Raw genomic sequence first — 19113 nt, forward strand, 5'->3', positions numbered from 1 at the left:
TAATGAAATTTATTGTAGAGATGTGGCAGTTCTTGCCCAAATTCAGTATCAGTGCTGATTTGGGCTAGTTGTGCAAAAATAAGAACGGCCAGATTCATCTGCCAGATTTGTTATAGATGTTGTCACTGGTCTGGGCCAGATTAAGAACAGAGTAAATTTGCTATGAGAGATCTGATTAAACTGAGAAATTCCATTGTTATGAAATTCCACCTCTGATATAAAAGACAATAAATACAAGCAAGCTAGCATTTTCATTTCCGCAGAAATACGATAAAGATAAAAAACAGTCTTGAACTTAATTGATACACAGAGATAAATACACAGATATACTATTTTATTTCATTTTATTAGGCAACACAACAGGCTCTTAATATCAGATCATACAGACAAAATAATCAGTACTTAGTGCATGTGTTCTTTCCATCAAAAGAAGCTAAATATGTAACACTAAAAAATTAACTTTAAATGTCTTTATCAAAACTACTGAGAGTTTTACAAAAAGCAGCACAAACCTGAAAAGCAAATATTTTTAAAATTGAGAACTTTTGTCAGTTGCCTAATTTTGCAGTTGACTTATCATACAATATGTGGAAATGACCTCAGTCAATTCCAATGTCTAAATAACTTAATTAGCTAACTTAATTGCTCGATATATTGTTTAAACAAAACAGTTAACCTGAAAGCCCTAGTTTTAAGTAGTGATAACTGTCCATCGTAACCTTATGGTCACATAATGACAGGTTCTGAGTATGAATCATGAATATTTAAGTAAACTTTCACACTTTCATCTATACTATGTACAACATACTTAAACAATAGATAATATTAGTAATAATTTCAGAATTGGGGTGTACACCTAGTGTAATAACATTTGGTAACTCTGCAGGAAGTTACTAGTATTATAAACTGGAATTTCAGTTTGGTGCTACAAATCACCACTGAACAGTTATCCAGTGAACAGGGCATGATTTGAATGAACTACAAGGTAGCTGAGTATGTGATGGTACATGAAATTACACAATGGGTGGGTCCAGATCACAGCAGACAAACAGAGATTAAGTAGGTTTGAAAACGTTGTGAGACACAATTAAATGGATCAGTTTAAACAGCTTAAAGCTCAAATTCTGAGAAGAACAGTCTGAAAACCTTCTTTTTCTCAAGGGAGAAGACGGGAGTGTGTCAGAGGCCGAGAGCAAACCCTGTGCCTGCCTGCTCCTCTGTATTCGAGGGCTATTTTTTATAATGTTTATTGGAAAGCTGAAGAGGCCCAGCCTGGGAAAAACCTGGCAGCGCTGGATCTGCTGTGGTGCATTTTTGTGAAGAACATTCTTTGGCTGTTGTTCAATTCCCTGCCAATATGGAGCTGTACAATTTTATACATGTGCGTGGTAGATGTTTGGCGATGGAACTAGTTCAGATCTCATTTTAATTTTCCAAATGTGGATGTTCAGTGGCCTTGTTTAAAAAACCCTTTATGTTTAATAGCACATTTATGTTTAATAGGAATGTAATGAAAGATCTGCTCAGTTTTAAACTTCTTGGACACTTTTACATGTGTAAAAGTTCTGCTAATTGTGTGATATTGTGATATTTACAGAGTTCTTAATCAATCTCCCAGCAGCAGCAATCAGTGATTACGGGATGAATGTGATTCATGCAGGATTTCTGAAGTCCAGTTTAGTGAAACGCCAGTGTTCTGCAGGTCAGTGACAGATTTAAGAGGTTATCGGTGAGGGGTAGGTACTCAGAGCCAAGGCTGTGTTCTCTCACGGTTAAGAGGCCTGACTGTTGCTCTCAGACCTGCAACCGCACTCACTGGTCAGGGGGACAGAGGCGATGGTGATGCTGCCGGTTTCATCCAGGTAGAGGAAAGGCACAATGTTCTGGACGGTGGGCTCGCAGCACAACCCCTGAAGAACAAAAACGGAGAGAGAGTTAAAGAGTAAAGTTAGCATTCAGAGGAAATCACAGTGAGAGCTCAGACTAAAGCTGGTCGCTCTCCAACAGTTCAACACAGACCATTGGCTTCCAAGAATAGCTACGACTTGTTTACACGGTCAGAACTGCAGTGTCAAAGAGTTCTTCAGCAAATTACACAAGACCAGTGGGCGGGTCAACACTGAGATATAATATCTATCCAAATGTTTGTGGACACCTCTTATAATGAATGCATTATTCAACTACATTTGCCCACAGATGTGTAAATACACACATAGCTTCTTAAACAAGTCTAGACCTTGTGAAGATGTATTGCCAGTAGAATAGGACTCTCTGAAGCAGATAAATAAACATGAACATACTGACATCATACCTAATGCCAGGCGTGGGCTAATGGAGTATAAACTCTTCAAATATTGAGCTTGTGGAGCAGAGGAAGTATGTTCTCTGGAATGATGGTCCAATACTTTTTTTTTTAGTTTTAGTGTTTAGTGGGATAAGGTGTGGTGGTGATCATCCAACATCCTGATCTCACTAGCACACTCTTATACAAACAAATAAATACAATCGAATGCTCACAATGCTCCAAAATGTAGTATAAAGTTTTTTTTCTGGACAGTCACTCCAACAAAAGCAGGATTAACTATTTAATTATTGTACTATTACATATTGACCTGGAAAAATTATTGTTAACTCTTCAGTATGTGGCATACCTTTTTTTGTAAAAAAATGTGAAATAAAATTTAAACTGGATGAAGAGAAATGCTCTAAAAATGATTTGCACTTTAAAAAAAGCTGCTATCAGTGCTTTGTCTGAACAGATGTTCTAGTGTTCTAATGTGTCATTGGCATGCCAAAAACAAGTAAAAGAGTGTAAGGAGTTGAGGAGTTAGGGATGAGCTATATTACACTCTTTTTTTGTATCTGAAGGCTGGATTGACCTGTGTGGAGGGCGGGCCGTCTCCCCTGCAGTGGAGGAAGCTCTGGTCTGCCTTTGGGTCACATCCACTGCACTGGACGTAGGTAAGCTCTCCGGGTAGATGATCCACCTGTCCCAGCCGAGATCTAAAACATGCAGAGAGAGGCTAACCATCCCACACATCTAACAACTGCAGTCCTATCTTTATATCATACATTTTTCATAGTTTACTGTTAAAACCAACACATTCTGACCTTTGATGAAAATCTGAGTGGTAAGTCTGCAGCACTGCAGGACTGATGAGTTCCCCGGAATGGAAATCTCAGAGGATGTTCTGTTCTCTACAGAAAACGTAATAATGAACATTTTATGTATAATATACTATATTTAGGTTTAGAATCATGGTTTTCAGTTATATAAAATCACTTTAACTGCAGATACACATACATAAGTGTTGTAATACCATTAAGATAATATTATTATGTTACTGTAATTGTTATGGTTTTTTATGATAATTCATAGTTAGACTTGATGGATCCAGGGCTTTAAAAAAGCTTAAAATAAACTATTAAAACACAAAGACACTCAGAATGAGCCAGAAACAATCTATCCTTATTAAGATATTTACCAGTGTTGTTGGGCTGTGTGTTCAGACCGACTGGTGGCTTGAAAGGCACCCTTCCACAGGTCTCGGATCCGAGTCATCCCGGGAAAAGACACTTGAGGCTCAGCCGGCAAGTCTAAGGAGCTCAGTATGATCTTTCGGATGCTCTGCAGGTACTTGGCCTGACATCTGTGAACACAAAGCATTAGCCAGGTTAGTATGCTATAGGCTCAGGAAATGTGAGGAGTAGGCTGTTAATGATAACCAATTTTTATGTGAATGATAAATTGGCCCAGAAATAATTGTTGTAAATTATATTATTGTCATTTTAAGATAATTCATTTTACTGATATATTAAGTATATAAAAACGTTTATATAAGTATATAAAAGTATATACAAAATATAATAAGTAGCATAATCATACAGTTACATATTACTCTTAAAGAGCAACAAACTTTTCATTATTAAAAATACTTAAACCCTGGAATTGGAGTATTAGAAATGCTAAAATGAATAAAGCCTTAATAAAATACAATTATTTTGACAACACACTGGCTCAATCACGTTAATGGACTCATCTCTTGAGGACATGACCATATATTGTACAATAGATTGATAATGTAGTTATTGTGAGAGGCCTATTAAGGAGAATTTTATATGATAGCTCCACCTAGTGGTAATGCATAAAACTGACCACAAAGTTTAGGTATTCATATTGTATGATACGTCTTTGCACACCAAAGACTATCACCTTTATTTTATATATAATTATTAATAATTCATATAGAAGTATTACCAATTTCTGTATATTAAAATATCAAAGTATCAAAACAACACTGCAACACTGTATTAATAAAAAAACTGTAGAACAATATTGATTTTTAATTAATTAAGATGTACCCATTATTATCAAACAGTATTTATTGGAGTGAAACTTTGGGAATGTCACTATAAAATATTTATAATCTTCAGTTATAAGGAGGTTTCTGCACACAGTCTTTGCTGAAACTAATGAGGAAGTTTGAGCAAGGTCACACTGATGATGCCAAGTTTGAAAGCAAGTGGTGAGGTCTGTCTGTGAGAGCAGATTGATAGTATCCCTCATTCCAGAAAAGAACAGTGTGTAATAAGTTTTACACATGCTTTTGTAAATTATGGTTCAGAACAGCTGCTCCCTCCAGACACATCGCCGTACCAGAAGCACTTGGTCAGCTTCAGGCCTTATACTGAGTGTATTATGAGCTTTGATGCTTTGATTTGAGTTGTGGAAACCTTAGGATAAAACGCTGGCCCATGTAGAACTCGGCCATTGACTGCAAAACATACACTATATGGAAAAATTGTTGGATTGTTTAATCTGAAATCAGGGGAAATCATTAGTTTTTCCTGCTTTTATTGCATTAACTGTCTCTACTCTCCAAGGGGATACCTTGTACTTTATAGAAGAGTCCAAGAGATTGGGATGCTAGATAAGTCTAAGATTAGCACCTAAGGTTAGCTTGTCCAATGCCAGCTGCTCTGTAGAGTGATTGGGCTTTATCAAAATCCTTTCATTCCGGTAGCTCTCAAGCCTTGTCCTGGCGTATAACTGCCCTGCCTGTCATAACATACAAAACATACAAAATGCTGCCTATTGTAATGGTTACAGCTACTCTCTGCCATTAAGAGAGGGTAACTCTTTTTTTATATGTGTGTATGTATATTGGGGTCTGCACGGACAGCAGATGTAGGCTGTACACCTTTATTTGGTGTAGACTCTCTATCGCTCCAGTAACACTATTAAGAAACTCCATGAGGTACTTTTCCTTTATGTATGAATGGAAAGCGTAGCAGCTGTGTGACCTGGATTTGTATGGTCCGTGTAGTAAATAACCTAGCCCCTGTGTAGCCCACTCCTGAGTATTTGTCCTGAGAAGCTCCCAGAGCTTCCTAATCCACTGCAGTAAAGGTATAGTTAGTGGGATGCAGTGTCACACTATTTAGACAGTATTAGTTTAGAAAGCATCCAGTCATGTCTAAATCAGAGTTTAGTAATCTATCTCTCTGTTTTATTGTTAATAAATGTTAATAACTCATTTTAACACAGCTAAACACCCATATACAGCAGTGAGACTTTTGTGTACTTTAGCAGTACCAGGATGTAGTATTATCCTTTGTTTGATTCAGATGCAGAGACCTTCCTCACTTTTAAAACAATATTAATTGGTGTTTTAGACACAGCTATATGTTGTCCTGCTGTAGCACACCCAGTTCGTCTAAGGGCTCTGTAACAAATTATTTGTATCTTAGGGGAACTTTAATACCTGCTGTAGGTCTGTCTAGGATTGGGAACTACTGCTCCATTCAATATCCTAATTATCCAATATCAATATCTGCAATACCTGACCTCACTACTACTTTCTGATGTGGCTCAATGCAATTCAGTCCTCAGAGCAATGATCAACCATCAAGTCAAAGCCTTTTCGGAAGAGTGGAGGCTCTTACTGCAGCAAAGTGAGACCAGCTCCCAAGTAATACCCTTCATTTCAGAAGAACTCTGGAAATAATGCTGGATGTAAGGTGTGTAGATCCCTGTTCCTTCACAAGTAAAGAGAGAGCTCATGCTCACCTGCTGGTTCTGATGGCAGGAGAGGGCTGAGTCGCTGCTGGTTCTTCTGGGTGGAGGATGAATGTCTTCAAGAGGGGACAGCCAATCAGCATAACTGACAAAAACAGCAGCAAAGACATGTCTGCCAGGTAATTAACTAATCTTCAGTTTCAGGAGAGCGTGTGGCAGAAGAAAAGATGTGGTGGGTAAACTCTGGACTGGTCCCACACTAAAAGAGGCAGAGCTGCTGCTTAGAGAAGCTTTTCAGGCAGGGTGGGAAACCTGCACTTTATCTACATGAAGAGCAGGTTTGTCCTTGGAATACTCTACATTGTTGTCATGTCTTACAACTGGGAGATGGCAGGAGGAATGAGAAAAAGGAAATGACTGAGAAAGAACACATTATCCCCTCTCGCAGGCCTCTGTTAATGGGACAACACAGAGCACAGTAACTTACTGTGTGTGGATGACGTACTAGAGATGATAAGGTGCTTCGAGGACACCTTCGAATAAGCCACAGGCACACATTCGATACAAAGAGAAAATGCTAACATGTACCTACATATAGCCTTCATAAGGCTTTCATAAGCAATAAATAATGCATTTATTAAAGCAATGATTTAATATTTTTGAGTAGCTTATGTCAGTACTTGTAATATAAGTCTTTTTATAATAACATAACATGCATGTGTAGAAGTAAATACATTTTCCCTCAGTGTCACCATAGAAGTGCTTGCCTGTTAAGAGTTGTGTTTTTCAGCTTCATGAAGGTATTTAAACCACTTAAACTAAAGTGATGATCCTTCACTACCTTCTTTATTACACTCTTATGAAGCATATTTTCATTGAGACAGAGAGTTTATAAGACAGATACCTAATTACGAATGATACATATCATCTCTTTGAATAATTGTAAGACCCTCAAACTACCTTCATTAAGTAGTACTGGTATAAGCTATTTATAAAAATTAAATCATGGCTTTAGAAATTCATTATGCAATGCTTATCAATATGTTATGTGCTTATATGGGACAAGGCTAACGTTTTTTATTCGCCTGTAGATGGCGCATTTTAACAGTGAGAAAGACACATGTAAGCAAAACGCTGTTCTAATGCTCTGAATGGAGCGGAGTATCATATAAATAAAAAAAAACATAGGACTTTATTAATGCCAGAGGGGAAATTAATTTAAGCAACTTACATACATGCACACAGTTACATAGAAGTGCACAGGAAAATATAATAAAAGTACAAGAATACTGCATACCAGGATGTATTACTTACAATGCAAAAGAGGATATATATATATATATATATATATATATATATATATATATATATATATATATATATATATATATATATATATATATATGTCCGGGGATACCTCCCTGAAATTTTGTCTGATATAACATTATAGTCATTTTTGGAGAGGGGGTTAGTGCACTATAGGCCCCTGTGATGAAGCATAAGCATTTGTTTTAATGGAATTTTGTCCCCTTGCATTATATTTCCTTTTATACTTTATACTAGTTTTTAAACCAGTACTTTTACACTTTTACTTCAGTAAAAACTTGAAGTTGATACTTCAACTTTTACAGAAGTATTTTATCTATACTTCTACCTGAGTACTGAATTTCAATACCCAGAATAGGTAAATAGCTGTTAGATAAACACATTTTTTCTTGTTCTTCAGAAACGCCATTTTGTTTATAAATACCCGGATGTTTGACCCACTAACACATTTACAACAGCCTAACGTCAGGTTGGGGGCGGGGCCTGTAGCTCAAATCAAAAACACAACATCAGTCCTCTCTGTCTCTGTGTGGTTCGGATCAGCTTCTTCCTCCAGAAAGCGCGGTCTATCCCGCTCAGCTGTTTAATTTGCTCGTTTTTTTAGTTTATATATTATCTCATGCTCTCGTCTGTGCTCGTTATTCATGTTGGCGAATCTTCAGTCGCGCTTTTTAGTGAGCGTAACTCCGAGACCAGCGCAGAACCTGAGGTTCCGCCTTCTGCTGCTCAGAACATCAAATCTAACCTCCACAGCGTTAGAAAACTGTTACAGTTACAGAAATGGAGGAGTGAATCCCACTCGTTAATGCAGCGAGTTTCTCACACAGCGGCCGCGGTTTCCTCTGGAAAGGTAGGTTAAACTGATGGAAGTTTTCAGGGTTATTTCACTGCAAGTTTGTTCAAACAAAAATGACCCGCCCATTTCTCTCAGAGCCGTTTGCAGCCTGCTGCACACAAAAGTGTAGCTCAATGACCTAAACCAGCGAAAAAAAATGAATTAAACCAATTTCGCCTTATAGTTTTATATGTGTTTATCTGTTGAAGTGAATTTTCTGTCATTCTCGTCCTCTGTAAACCCAGTTTACCTCTGCTCCTCTGTTAGCGGATATAGCTGCAGTATAACGGCCACTAACCTTAAATTCAAACCACTATTGCGCCGTAAATGCGCAGCGTTAAGTTACAGGAAATAGTCCCCCCCTGTTTATCTGGTTTCTAGGTCATTATTGGAGGTTTAATCTAAGATTGTGAATAGCGCCTTATATTTTTAGCGAACCGACTCTCGAGACACAGTCTGCAGGTCCAAGAGCTCCCTGGCTAACCTGAGTTACGCAAAATACGTGCAGTACGCTTTACAGCAAATGTCTCCACAGGCAACACAGCACTGACTGACTCCAATCAACAGATACATCGATTACTGGATTATAACTGGATGTTTCTATTTTGTAGCAGTAATAACAAAGAAATCCCTCTAATAAGATATTGTAATACTTCACTTGATCCCCCTACACCTAGATTAAATATAAAAATATTTATCTATTCCTGTTTAGAACCACACATCAATATAGTTAGCTAGTTAAGGCAGTATTATAGTAACTTAGTTAACATACAGCTCTGGAACAAAATATGAGACCATCTAAAAATTATAAGATTCTTTGACTTTAATATAATCAAGAGGAAGATGGATGGGGAGAACATCCCAATATACATGAAAACTGTGATTAAAAACCAGGGTAATTCCACCACATATTGATTTCTTAACTTTTAAAACGTTACGAATATGAACTTGTTTTCTTTGCATTATTTAAGATCTGAAAGCTCTACATCTTTTTTGTTATTTTAGCCATTTCTCATTTTCTGCAAACAAATGCTCTAATTGACAATATTTTTATTGGGGATTTGAGAGAAATGTTGTATAGTTTGTAGAATAAAACATCAATGTTCGTTTTACTCAAACATGTACCTATAAATAGCAAAATCCGAGAAACTGATTCAGAAATTGAAGTGGTCTATTACTTTTTTCCAGAGCTGTATCTAGGTTAGCTAACGACTTATTTACCTTCTACAGATTAAACTGCTTAGTCTATAGGTATATTTTTCTAAATTAACACTACCGATGAAATTTCCATTTCCATGTGGGTCAGCCCCAAGTGTTAGTGTTAATGGGCTGTGTGTAAATGCTGCAGTAGAGTTATATTCTGTTATTCTGTTTGCTGGTTTCATCTTTGGGTAAGATAAAGGATAAATGTCTCCTCATCATGTTCTATTAGTTCTACTGCTAACTGAGCTGTATCTAATGATAAGACCAAACATAATTTTTAGACGTACTATCTTGGTGTTTTTGTTAAAGATTTTGTTAGGTTAATTTAAATGTTTATAGCACAGAGAACAGCTTTACGTTGTTAGTCATATTTAAAAAATGGTGTCAGAGCAAAGCCTATGATTTACATTTCTGGTCTCTACCAGTAGTTCCTGCCAGCAGAAGAGTCACAGTCCCCATGAAGTTCTGTGGCTCAGAGGAGAACCAGCGCCTGGAAAGGCTGTTGGATGACAACCTGGCAAGAGAGATGCGGCTTTGGAAAGCTCCTGTTCTCAAAGGCGGATGCATCCAGGTACAAACAACAAACAGTGCAAATCAAGTTATTTCCAACCATAAGCACCTTTTTTTGTATTTGAGTAATTAATTCTACTTTTTTATATAACAGGGATCCGACATCACTCCATCTCTGTACCAAGAGATTGTCTTTTGGTTGTGTGAGATGAGCGAGACGTTCATGTTCTCTTCTGAGACTTTTGCTTTGGGCGTCTGTGTTCTCAACAGGCTTTTGGCAACTGTAAAGGTGAGTGGAGGCTGTGTTTCTGGTTACAGGATATGTGTTTAGTTTGGTATATTGGTAAATAAAGTGCATTTCATTTATAGGCCCAGTCTAAATACCTCAAGTGCATGGCCATTACTTCACTGATACTTGCTGCAAAAATCAATGAGGAGGATGAGGTAAAGTTTGTTGTTTGTTACAATAACAAAATGTCAGAACGGGGTGTTGAGGGTGGAAACACACAGAAACAGCTAAAGTAATTGCATTGTTTTTATTTTTCCATATTTGTCATCACAGGTGATTGCGTCGGTTAAGGACCTGTTGGTGCAGAGCGGATGCAACTTTTCAATAGCAGAGATTCTTCGCATGGAAAGGATCATTCTCGATAAGCTGCACTGGGACCTTTACACCGCAACACCGGTCGACTTCATTCACATCGTAAGTAATACCTGACACTTTGTTGACCCCCACGTTTGTTTTCCTCCATTGAGACAAAACACAACGGTACAAAAAGCACAAGAGAACATACTAACCTCTCCTTTTGATGTGGCTATTGCGTTAACATTACCAAAATGGAGTCTTGGTCCCTCAAATTGTGCAGTTGGTAGACATGGTTGGCCCTGAGCCAGTAAGGATTGATGGCCGCAGGTGCTTTCGCGCTTGGACAAACACTTGGCGCAAAGCTTACACTGAGACAGTGGAAGTTAACTTAAATATGATGAACATTTTGCCAAGGCACTGATCTGGCTTGTACTGAGTCAGCAATGCAGATAGATGACGCAGCACAAGAAAAATGGACAGCATTTCAGTTGTATATAAATAGTTTTTTTTAAACAAGAGTAATGTCCACAAAGAGAAAAACATTACAGCTTCTCTTCTTAAACTATCATGCAGTATGAGTGCAGGTATTGGCTGTCGTTAGAGTTGCTTTGGGCTTAAGCTCAGCTACTAACTGGCTTTGAAGAAGCAAAATTTGCAAGAGAGCCATTTCACATATTGAATATCTTGTTGCGGCTTATCTAGGACGTACTGCATGGCGGCTTTGGCACACTGTTTAGAAAGCCAGTCACTTTCCAGAAATTTGCTTGTCAGAAAACAAACAGCTTGGCAACACACACTTAAAATTCCTCTTCATTTAAAATAAAGCATCATAAACAAAAAAAAATCTATTTTTAAACTGTAAAGAAAGAAAACAAATAAACATGTTCTCTTGTCTGTAATACTTGAAAGAGTAAAATATAATAATTGTGAATAATGAAATGAAAAAATATCTGCTAGCATAGAAAAATAAATTTCCTTAAATCTTTTCAAATAAATATCCAACATTTGCTATCCTATGGGTACATTCCAGTAAAAAAGGAAAAGAAAAGAATATGAAATATTTTGCCATCAAATTCAGCTACTCTCATTCTTGTGTTGGAGATCTACTGAAAGAAATTGTTACAGCACTACAATACTCTCCTCATGTCACTTATAAGTTTCTCTAGTATCTGTAAACATGGCACACATCATTTCTGCTCAACATGGCTTTTTTTCTTCTTCAGTTTAACATACAAAACGTGCATGTTAACAAAAATATCTTGCTTACCACAGAAACATAAATGCTTTATAGCTATAATATCTATCAAACGAGACTACCTGACTTAGACCATTAACTGTGGCTTCTGTTAGACGAACCAAGCCACAAGTCTTGTATTTTTCATATATATGGCAGGGAGACTAACGAACAAACACGAGACATCTTTTAAAAACAGGGTTTTACGCCCCAATCACAAATGGGGTTACCACAGGAACAGTAGAACAAGAGAATGGGAAGAAAAGAAACCCTTCATCCTCCGTTTGAGTTATTTGAATGTTATGACAGTGACTCTGATGGTTCAGTCTCTGTTCCGTGCTCTGTTTGAGCTTCTGGTGTTCGGTGTTTTCGCAGTTCCACGGCCTGTTGGTGTCCGCACGTCCCCACCTGGCGCTGGCCGTTGCTCAGAAGAGATTTTGTTTCCAGGCATCGTTGTGGACCAAGCAGGTGCAGCACTGTATGGCCTGCCACCAGCTCTGGCAGTTCAAGGGCTCCACGTTGGCTTTGGCCATCATCACTTTGGAGTTAGAGATGCTCATGCCTGACTGGTTCTCGTTCTTTTCCGACCTGCTGAAGAAAGCACAGGTATGCAAGAGCTATAAAACGTGTGCGACAGATATAAACCCTCAGGGCCCAGTAATGTTACTGATCTTGATGGTAATCTCAAAAATGTAATTATTTTATTTATTTGCTCACTGCAGTGTTTTGGGTTTCTTCTCAGATTGATAGCACAGATTTCATTTACTGCAAGGAGATGGTGGACGAATATCTCACCAGCCTTCAGCTTTCCTTGCCGACCAATGCAGTTTACATCTTGCACACCACTGATCTGAAGCTCAGAGCCTACAAAGATGGTGGAGTGATGGACAAGCATAGAGGTGACCAGGCCATGAAGATGAAGAGAGGGAACGGTGGATGGGAGGTGGATGACTTTTATGATGGCTTTAGCTGCCTTTACAATGAAGTCTCGCCTATGGAACTGGAAGGAAGTGGACCTGAGAATATGAATGGATCTCTTCAAGCTAAAGTCATGCCTTGCCCACCTCTCCAGCCCCTTCTAAACTAATAAGCTAAAGCACTTTCCTTTTACTGACAGGTTGTAAACACCTTATTCAGCACTTTTGAAATTTATATTGGAGCCAATTTTTTTAATGTAGCCAGTAGATTTTAGTTGTCATTTTATTGTTTGTGCATTCTTCTTTCGGTTTATATTAAAGCTACTTTATACAGTGTCTTTATGCAAATGATTTATGTCAATAATGTTAAAGAGTAACTACACCATGGTGCGATGCACAAAGTGCAGTATGATATGATCCTGTATTTCACACACGGTTGCAGCTGTTTTGTTTTTATTTGGATTTTGGAGACTGTGTGAAGTTTTTCTTTTTAATATATGATGTATGATAAAGCCAGTCAGTGCCAACTTTTGAAATAATTTTTTTTTAGAATAAGCTTTTGGTTCATCAGCACTGATTTACTGATCTTACCAGACTGTGAAGCCAGTCTAATCATGTTGCACAGTAGTCATATTATTACTACTGTTATGTGTTATGGTTGCTATTTTAAGACCAAATGTTTGATTGTTTCCAAATCTCTAAGGCAGCTAGTCATTTACATTTCAGTTATTCAAATAAAACTAAAAACTCTCTTTTTTTAACAAATGACTTTTTCCCTTTGAATAAAATGGAGTTAAAGAACTAATATTGTGTTTGGTTTTTTTAATGACTACACTGTTTGATCATGTTTTGAAACCAGTACAGGGGATTTCACCTACATCTTTTTCACCTACATCTCTGGAAAAAATAAGAGACCACTTAAAAATAATGAGTTTCTTTGATTTTACCAAATTAAAAAATAAAAAAGATGGATGATCACAAGCCATCAAACCAATTAGCTTGAACTGCTTGAATTTTTGCACCAGGAGTGGCATAAAGTTATTTAAAAGCAGTGTGTACAGGTGCTGGTCAACGAATTAGAATAATTTGAAATAGTGCAATCATGAAATTCTTTGAATGCATTTTTTGTGCAGAAAGCAAATCAGGTGTTCAGCGCACCTGTCCTACTCGTTAGACTAATCACAGAACTCGTTACCTGGAAAAAAAATTGCTCAGCTGAGCTTTCAAAAAGGCCCATTTAGGCCATTTAACTGTGACACTGTTGTTTTATTGAATTAGAATAATGGAGAAACCGTTTCATTGAATTAGAATAAATGCTCGAATTTTTGTTTTCTGTGAAGAGTGTTCACTGTGCAGTATAAAGTCAGGGTTGAGTAGAATTTCTAAGTTGTAAAATCAATCATGGGTAAGCAGCGCGACCTCTCAACCGGAATAGTGGCTCAAATTCAAGCCCTTCGCCAACAAGGCTTGACCCAAACTAAAATTGCTGAGCAGCTCGGCATCAGCCAGTCTTCCGTCTGCAAAGCTCTCCAGAAAAACTGCAGCAAGCGCACCAACTGTTCCGGCGTCCGAAAAACTTCTGCTCGCGACAACAAGCAGCTGAGAAAGATCGCAGTCAGCAACCGGTTCAAGTCCACTTCCGAGCTCACCGACTTGTGGAACAAGCAGACCGGCGCTGACGTCTCCAGATCAACCACTTACCGTCGTCTGCGCGAACTCGGCTTCAAATCTCGCGTTCCAGCAGTAAAACCGATGCTGAACAAGAAACAAATGGAGAAACGGCTGAAGTGGGCCAAAGAACACGGCGAGTGGACTGCTGAAGACTGGCAGAAAGTGGTCTTCAGTGACGAATCACGCTTCTGCATCTCCTTCGGTGACCAAGGTCCTCGTGTCTGGCGTCGTGGTGGCGAAACCTACAACCACGAGTGCGTGAAAAGATCCATCAAGTTTCCCCAGAGCGTTATGGTCTGGGGATGCATGTCCGCCCGAGGTGTAGGGAAACTCTGCTTCCTCAAGAAGACTGTCAATGCTGCCGTATATCAAGATGTTCTGGAAACGTTCCTGATTCCGACTGTTGAGGAACAGTTCGGCGAAGAAGACTTCATATTTCAACAGGATCTTGCACCGGCTCATGCGGCAAAGTCGACCAAAGATTGGTTCACTAAAAAACAGCTTGAAGTTTTGGCATGGCCGGCCAACTCGCCTGACCTCAATGTCATTGAAAACCTTTGGGCCATCGTCAAGCGGAAAATTCGCGACAGAAAGCCTACTACGCTGGACCAACTGAAGCAGAACATCGCCACTGCCTGGGAAGCTGTGAGTGCGGAAACTTGCGACAAGCTGGTCAAATCGATGCCGCGGAGACTTCAGGCAGTCATACAAGCCAAGGGGGCAGCCACAAAATACTGAGAAAGTGATGATTGTAATTATAATAAAAATTATTCTAATTCAATGAAACGGTTTCTCCATTATTCTAATTCAATAAAACAACAGTGTCACAGTTAAATGGCCTAAATGGGCCTTTTGGAAAGCTCAGCTGAGCAAATTTTTTTCCAGGTAACGAGTTCTGTGATTAGTGATTAGATTATTAATTTCAAATTATTCTAATTTGTTGACCAGCACCTGTAAGACTGGTGGAGAAGAACATACCAAGGTGCATGAAAACTGTGATTAAAAACAAGGGTTATTCCACCAAATAGTGATTTTTGAATATGAACTTGTTTTCTTTGCATTATTTGAGGTCTGAAACCTCTTAAGACATTTCTGATTTTCTGCAAACAAATGCTCTGACAATGACAATATTTTTATTTAGAATTTGGGAGAAATGTCTGTAGTTTATAGAATAAAACAACAATGTTCATTTTACTCAAACATATACCTATAAATAGCAAAATCAAAAACTGATTTGGAAACTGAAGTGGTTTCTTAATTTTTTCCAGAGATATATTTTGAAGGCTGGTCAGCAGACACTGATGTCCTAACTGTTAAAATAACATCAGCAGCTACTTATGTAGATTTTATAAATAAACAGTACCTTTTATTTAGTTTTTTTTTATATAATTATATCTGGGTTAACAGGAATAACACAGCTAATGCTTTGTCAGAAAACGCTGTGGTTGTATGAACTCTAACAGGAGAGGCTAGACTTGGCTGAAAATGAAAACAACTTCCTGTCTGTCTGAATTCTTTTCAACAGCTGCAGCTGTATGCAACTGGCATGTCTTCAGCCAGACTCCTACAGTAACAGTTAGTTACTGTCACACTTACTTTTGTTTGTGTTCATTTGTATTGTATTGTAATGGTTGATTGTATTGTTTAAGATTCAGATAATCTAAGTAATATATTACTAATCTAAATCATATACAATTTTGATATAATCTTTTATCTGGCTTCATACAGAGTATGAGTACAGAGTATGGGTACAGTGTTTGTATGGTCAGGCAAATTTAGTTAAAACTTGTTAATCTATTGGCCCCCATTTTAAATAATAAAGGGTCATGGTGGATTCTTACACAGGATTTTTTTAACTGAATCAGTGTGTTTTGCCTGTATAAATCATGTTTTCATATTTGTAAGGTTATTGGTTTGAAAATAATAGCATAGGGCTCCAGGGGGGAGGGGGGTTGGGGGTTATAGAAGCCTTTTTTTGTAAGGTTTAGTTACAGATGGACAGTACAGTGCCGGTTAGATTATTAGGTTCTAGGGTTTGATATGAGATGTGGATTATGGTTGTAGTGCTAGCTGTAGTGCTAGCTAATGCTAGCTAACAGCTGAAGTCAACAGTAAGGAGTGGAGGGTGTTAGACTGGAAGGTAACTGTTGAAGATGAATTAATGGCTGGTGTTTAATATCAAAATGATGTTACTGTGCTGGTTATATATATGGTAAGTTCTGCTGTTTGATATGATGTGTGTGATATCTGTATATTACTCTGTTCTTCAGTTATGATCAATAGAACACCTGCAGCAGGTTATAGTGCTGGTCATTGCTTTCTTTTTTTAGATTGTATAATTTTGTGGTTAACTGTATGTGTATTCTATGTGTATATCTGAATGCCGCTTTTATTTCCTCAATTCTGTGATTCTGCATTGTGGAAACCCTAGGACCCTACCAAGTGTGCACTATTTACTAATACTGACTAGTTTTTCAGTATGTAGAATAAATTAAAGTTTAATATACTCAGACGTCCACAATGAAGATAATTTAGGATAGTGGGATCCTCTAAAGAAAAAAAATCTTGTGAATAAATACTAAAAGAGCAAATTACACAATAGCATCAAAACTATCCTGAAATATTCAGTAAGGAATACCACATCACCGTTATTTTAGGGATTTAAACTTAAAAAAATAAAAAAATCACAGAATGTTGATTTATTAAATTAAAAATAAGTTTCCATTTTGCAGATTTGACACTAATTATTATATTTACATTTAAATATCTAAGAAAAAGTGTGATTTATCACAATTAATCACCAAATAATATTGTGATCTATTTGATTTTTAATCGATTTACACCACTAATAAAATGTTTCCAGCTCCACTGCTCTATACAATGTTTATATCTATAGTTACAGTCAGGGTCAGCTGTGATCAGCACAGCAGTTTCAGTAAGAAAACTTCCTCCATTTCTCCCTTTTGTTTCACATCTATTTACAAGTGTTTTCATATCAATCTTTCCAAGAAGGAAATTGACAAAAGGTCAATTTCACAGTTTGAACTTCCGTCTAAACATGATTATTAAACTCGCTTCTCAATAACACATCATTAGTGGTCTAAAGGTTGGCGACTGGCAGTGGGGAGGAAATACTTGTTCTTTGTGGAGTAACAAATATAATGCATATAGACCAACTAAACAATGAAGTGAATTCCAACCAGTCCAGGACAACAAGGAGGTGTTTCAGTTTATTTTCAGTACTGGGGTATACAATGACTCTTCTTTTGACATATCAGTGCTAGAAGTGGCATAAGTTTACATTTTTAATTCAGATACAGATCTCAGTCCTGTTTAGAGTTTGATTATTTATGGTGATACAATAATAAGTTCTGCATAGCTTATAATATTTATTTCTAAAAACCATACATTTTATACCAAAACATACTTTGCATGTGTCATCATTCCATCAAGGCTACTAAAATAGACAACATATTTGTGTTGGGATATTATAAAAACAGCATCCAAAAAACAAACAAACAAACAAACAAAACAAAAAAAGGAAAAAAGTTTAGTTTTTTTGGTTGTGCCCATATGGGTTTAAAGTTGCATACTGGTTTACACACATGATCTGGTCATTATTGCTATGCTGTAGAGTGTTGGCTCAGATATTAAATACTACTGTACATTATGGCAAGGGATGCAAGCTCTACTTAAGCATTAACTTGGCCTGACATTATTGACTGTTTAGCTTTTCATAAAAACAATATTGACACACTGAAACTGAAACAACTAACATAGTCCATGAGTCTGTTTTGCCTTCTTCTGTGAGAAATCAAGAGTCAAAAATATAAACAAAGAAATAAAAATAATAATAATAATAATGGGAAACATGTATAAAAAAATCCAAAAGAAGATAACCTGAATGGTCCTACCAAAAGGAAAAATGGTGGTGAGAGGCAACGCAACTGGAAAGGTGGTCCTCATACCGCAGCTCTGTGTCTGAGGTCCTGAGCGCTGCCTTTGGTCCGTTTACAATGTCAATGAGGAAAATGCAGAAAACAAACAAGAAAAAAAGAAAGAAACAGACAAACGCTGACGTCGCTATGATGATGGAAGGCAAGTCCGTGGTCAGCCTGCGATGTCGTGCTCATAAATTAACTGAAAGGGAAAACAAAAGACAAAAACAATGAAATGAATGACAAAAAGAAAAAAAAATGAAAGGTGGAATGGACTCATGCAAAACAGAAAAACGTACTTGCTATAATAACATGTAGAACTGGTCTATTGTTAACTTTAATTCCATGTTACACCAGAAGAGGGCGCCTGTGTACTTTGTGTAGTTTTTAGTTAATACTGTTTTAAGGGAATGTACAACCTTAAAATCCAAAGTAAATAGGATATTTTGGAGCTTTTGTCTATAACCTTTATCTTTTTAGTCACTTTAAGTTGTAAATGCTCAGCTGATATATTAATACCCCCACTGAGCATTTTAATTGAAACACTACAGTAATACTAAGAAAGACCTCCGTTTGCTCTCAAAACATTAAATTTCTCATGGCATCTGTTTCACAATATTTTAGAAAAGCTCTGTATATACAAATTAATATAAATAAATTCTAAATCTAAGAGATAAAATAAGTGATTGCATAAATATTTACCCTTTTTTTTCAAGTCAGTACTGAGTCGATGGCTTCAATAAAGCAGATTGCTTCTTCAGTATTTCTTTATATTTTGCTGCATTTATTTTAAGCCTCAAAGGGCCTGCTGCCAATTTGGACTCATCAGACAGAAGGACATTTTTCCAGTTAAGCTTGGAGTCTCCCATTTGCT

The 19113-nt window shown here is 37.3% G+C and overlaps 3 protein-coding genes across 5 annotated transcripts in view; 1 reads left to right on the plus strand and 2 right to left on the minus strand.

The window, feature by feature from the left end:
• Positions 1–327: 327 nt before the first annotated feature.
• On the minus strand, positions 328–6320 carry LOC107197566 (growth/differentiation factor 5-like). Its single transcript, XM_049466659.1, has 7 exons — positions 6071–6320; positions 3486–3650; positions 3386–3411; positions 3112–3198; positions 2880–3003; positions 2054–2063; positions 328–1910 (listed from the first exon to the last, which is right to left on the minus strand). The coding sequence occupies exons 1-7, from the start codon at positions 6187–6189 to the stop codon at positions 1773–1775; spliced, it is 669 nt and encodes a 222-aa protein (XP_049322616.1). The 5' UTR covers positions 6190–6320; the 3' UTR covers positions 328–1772.
• A 1435-nt stretch (positions 6321–7755) lies between these two features.
• Positions 7756–11801, plus strand: ccni2 (cyclin I family, member 2). The gene is made up of 5 exons (XM_049466309.1): positions 7756–8195; positions 9809–9954; positions 10048–10182; positions 10263–10337; positions 10456–11801. Exons 2-5 carry the CDS (start codon positions 9841–9843, stop codon positions 10609–10611), a joined length of 480 nt encoding a protein of 159 aa, XP_049322266.1. The 5' UTR covers positions 7756–8195; positions 9809–9840; the 3' UTR covers positions 10612–11801.
• A 97-nt stretch (positions 11802–11898) lies between these two features.
• Positions 11899–19113, minus strand: part of septin8a (septin 8a) — a 42116-nt gene continuing 34901 nt past the window's right edge. The window contains exon 10 of one of the 3 annotated variants that reach the window (XM_022667338.2): positions 11899–12301. In XM_022667338.2, the coding sequence (XP_022523059.2) occupies positions 12139–12301 (163 nt within the window). In that variant the 3' untranslated portion in view covers positions 11899–12138. Of the gene's footprint in view, positions 12305–17504; positions 18442–19113 lie in introns of those variants that run through there. The other 2 variants (XM_007247040.4, XM_007247039.4) reach the window with 2 other exon arrangements.

The sequence above is a fragment of the Astyanax mexicanus genome, chromosome 17 (assembly GCF_023375975.1).
Source record: "Astyanax mexicanus isolate ESR-SI-001 chromosome 17, AstMex3_surface, whole genome shotgun sequence".
NCBI lineage: Eukaryota > Metazoa > Chordata > Actinopteri > Characiformes > Acestrorhamphidae > Astyanax > Astyanax mexicanus.

Coding starts and splice junctions, on each gene's coding strand:
- LOC107197566 (XM_049466659.1), bottom strand. CDS start 6,189: ATGTCTTTGCTGCTGTTTTTGTCAGTTATGCTGATTGGCTGTCCCCTC. Junction 3,199..3,385: donor TAAAGCCCTGGATCCATCAA/GTCTAACTATGA, acceptor CGTTTTCTGTAG/AGAACAGAACATCCTCTGAG. Junction 3,004..3,111: donor CACTCAGATTTTCATCAAAG/GTCAGAATGTGT, acceptor TGCATGTTTTAG/ATCTCGGCTGGGACAGGTGG.
- ccni2 (XM_049466309.1), top strand. CDS start 9,841: ATGAAGTTCTGTGGCTCAGAGGAGAACCAGCGCCTGGAAAGGCTGTTG. Junction 9,955..10,047: donor TCAAAGGCGGATGCATCCAG/GTACAAACAACA, acceptor TTTATATAACAG/GGATCCGACATCACTCCATC. Junction 10,183..10,262: donor GGCTTTTGGCAACTGTAAAG/GTGAGTGGAGGC, acceptor TTTCATTTATAG/GCCCAGTCTAAATACCTCAA.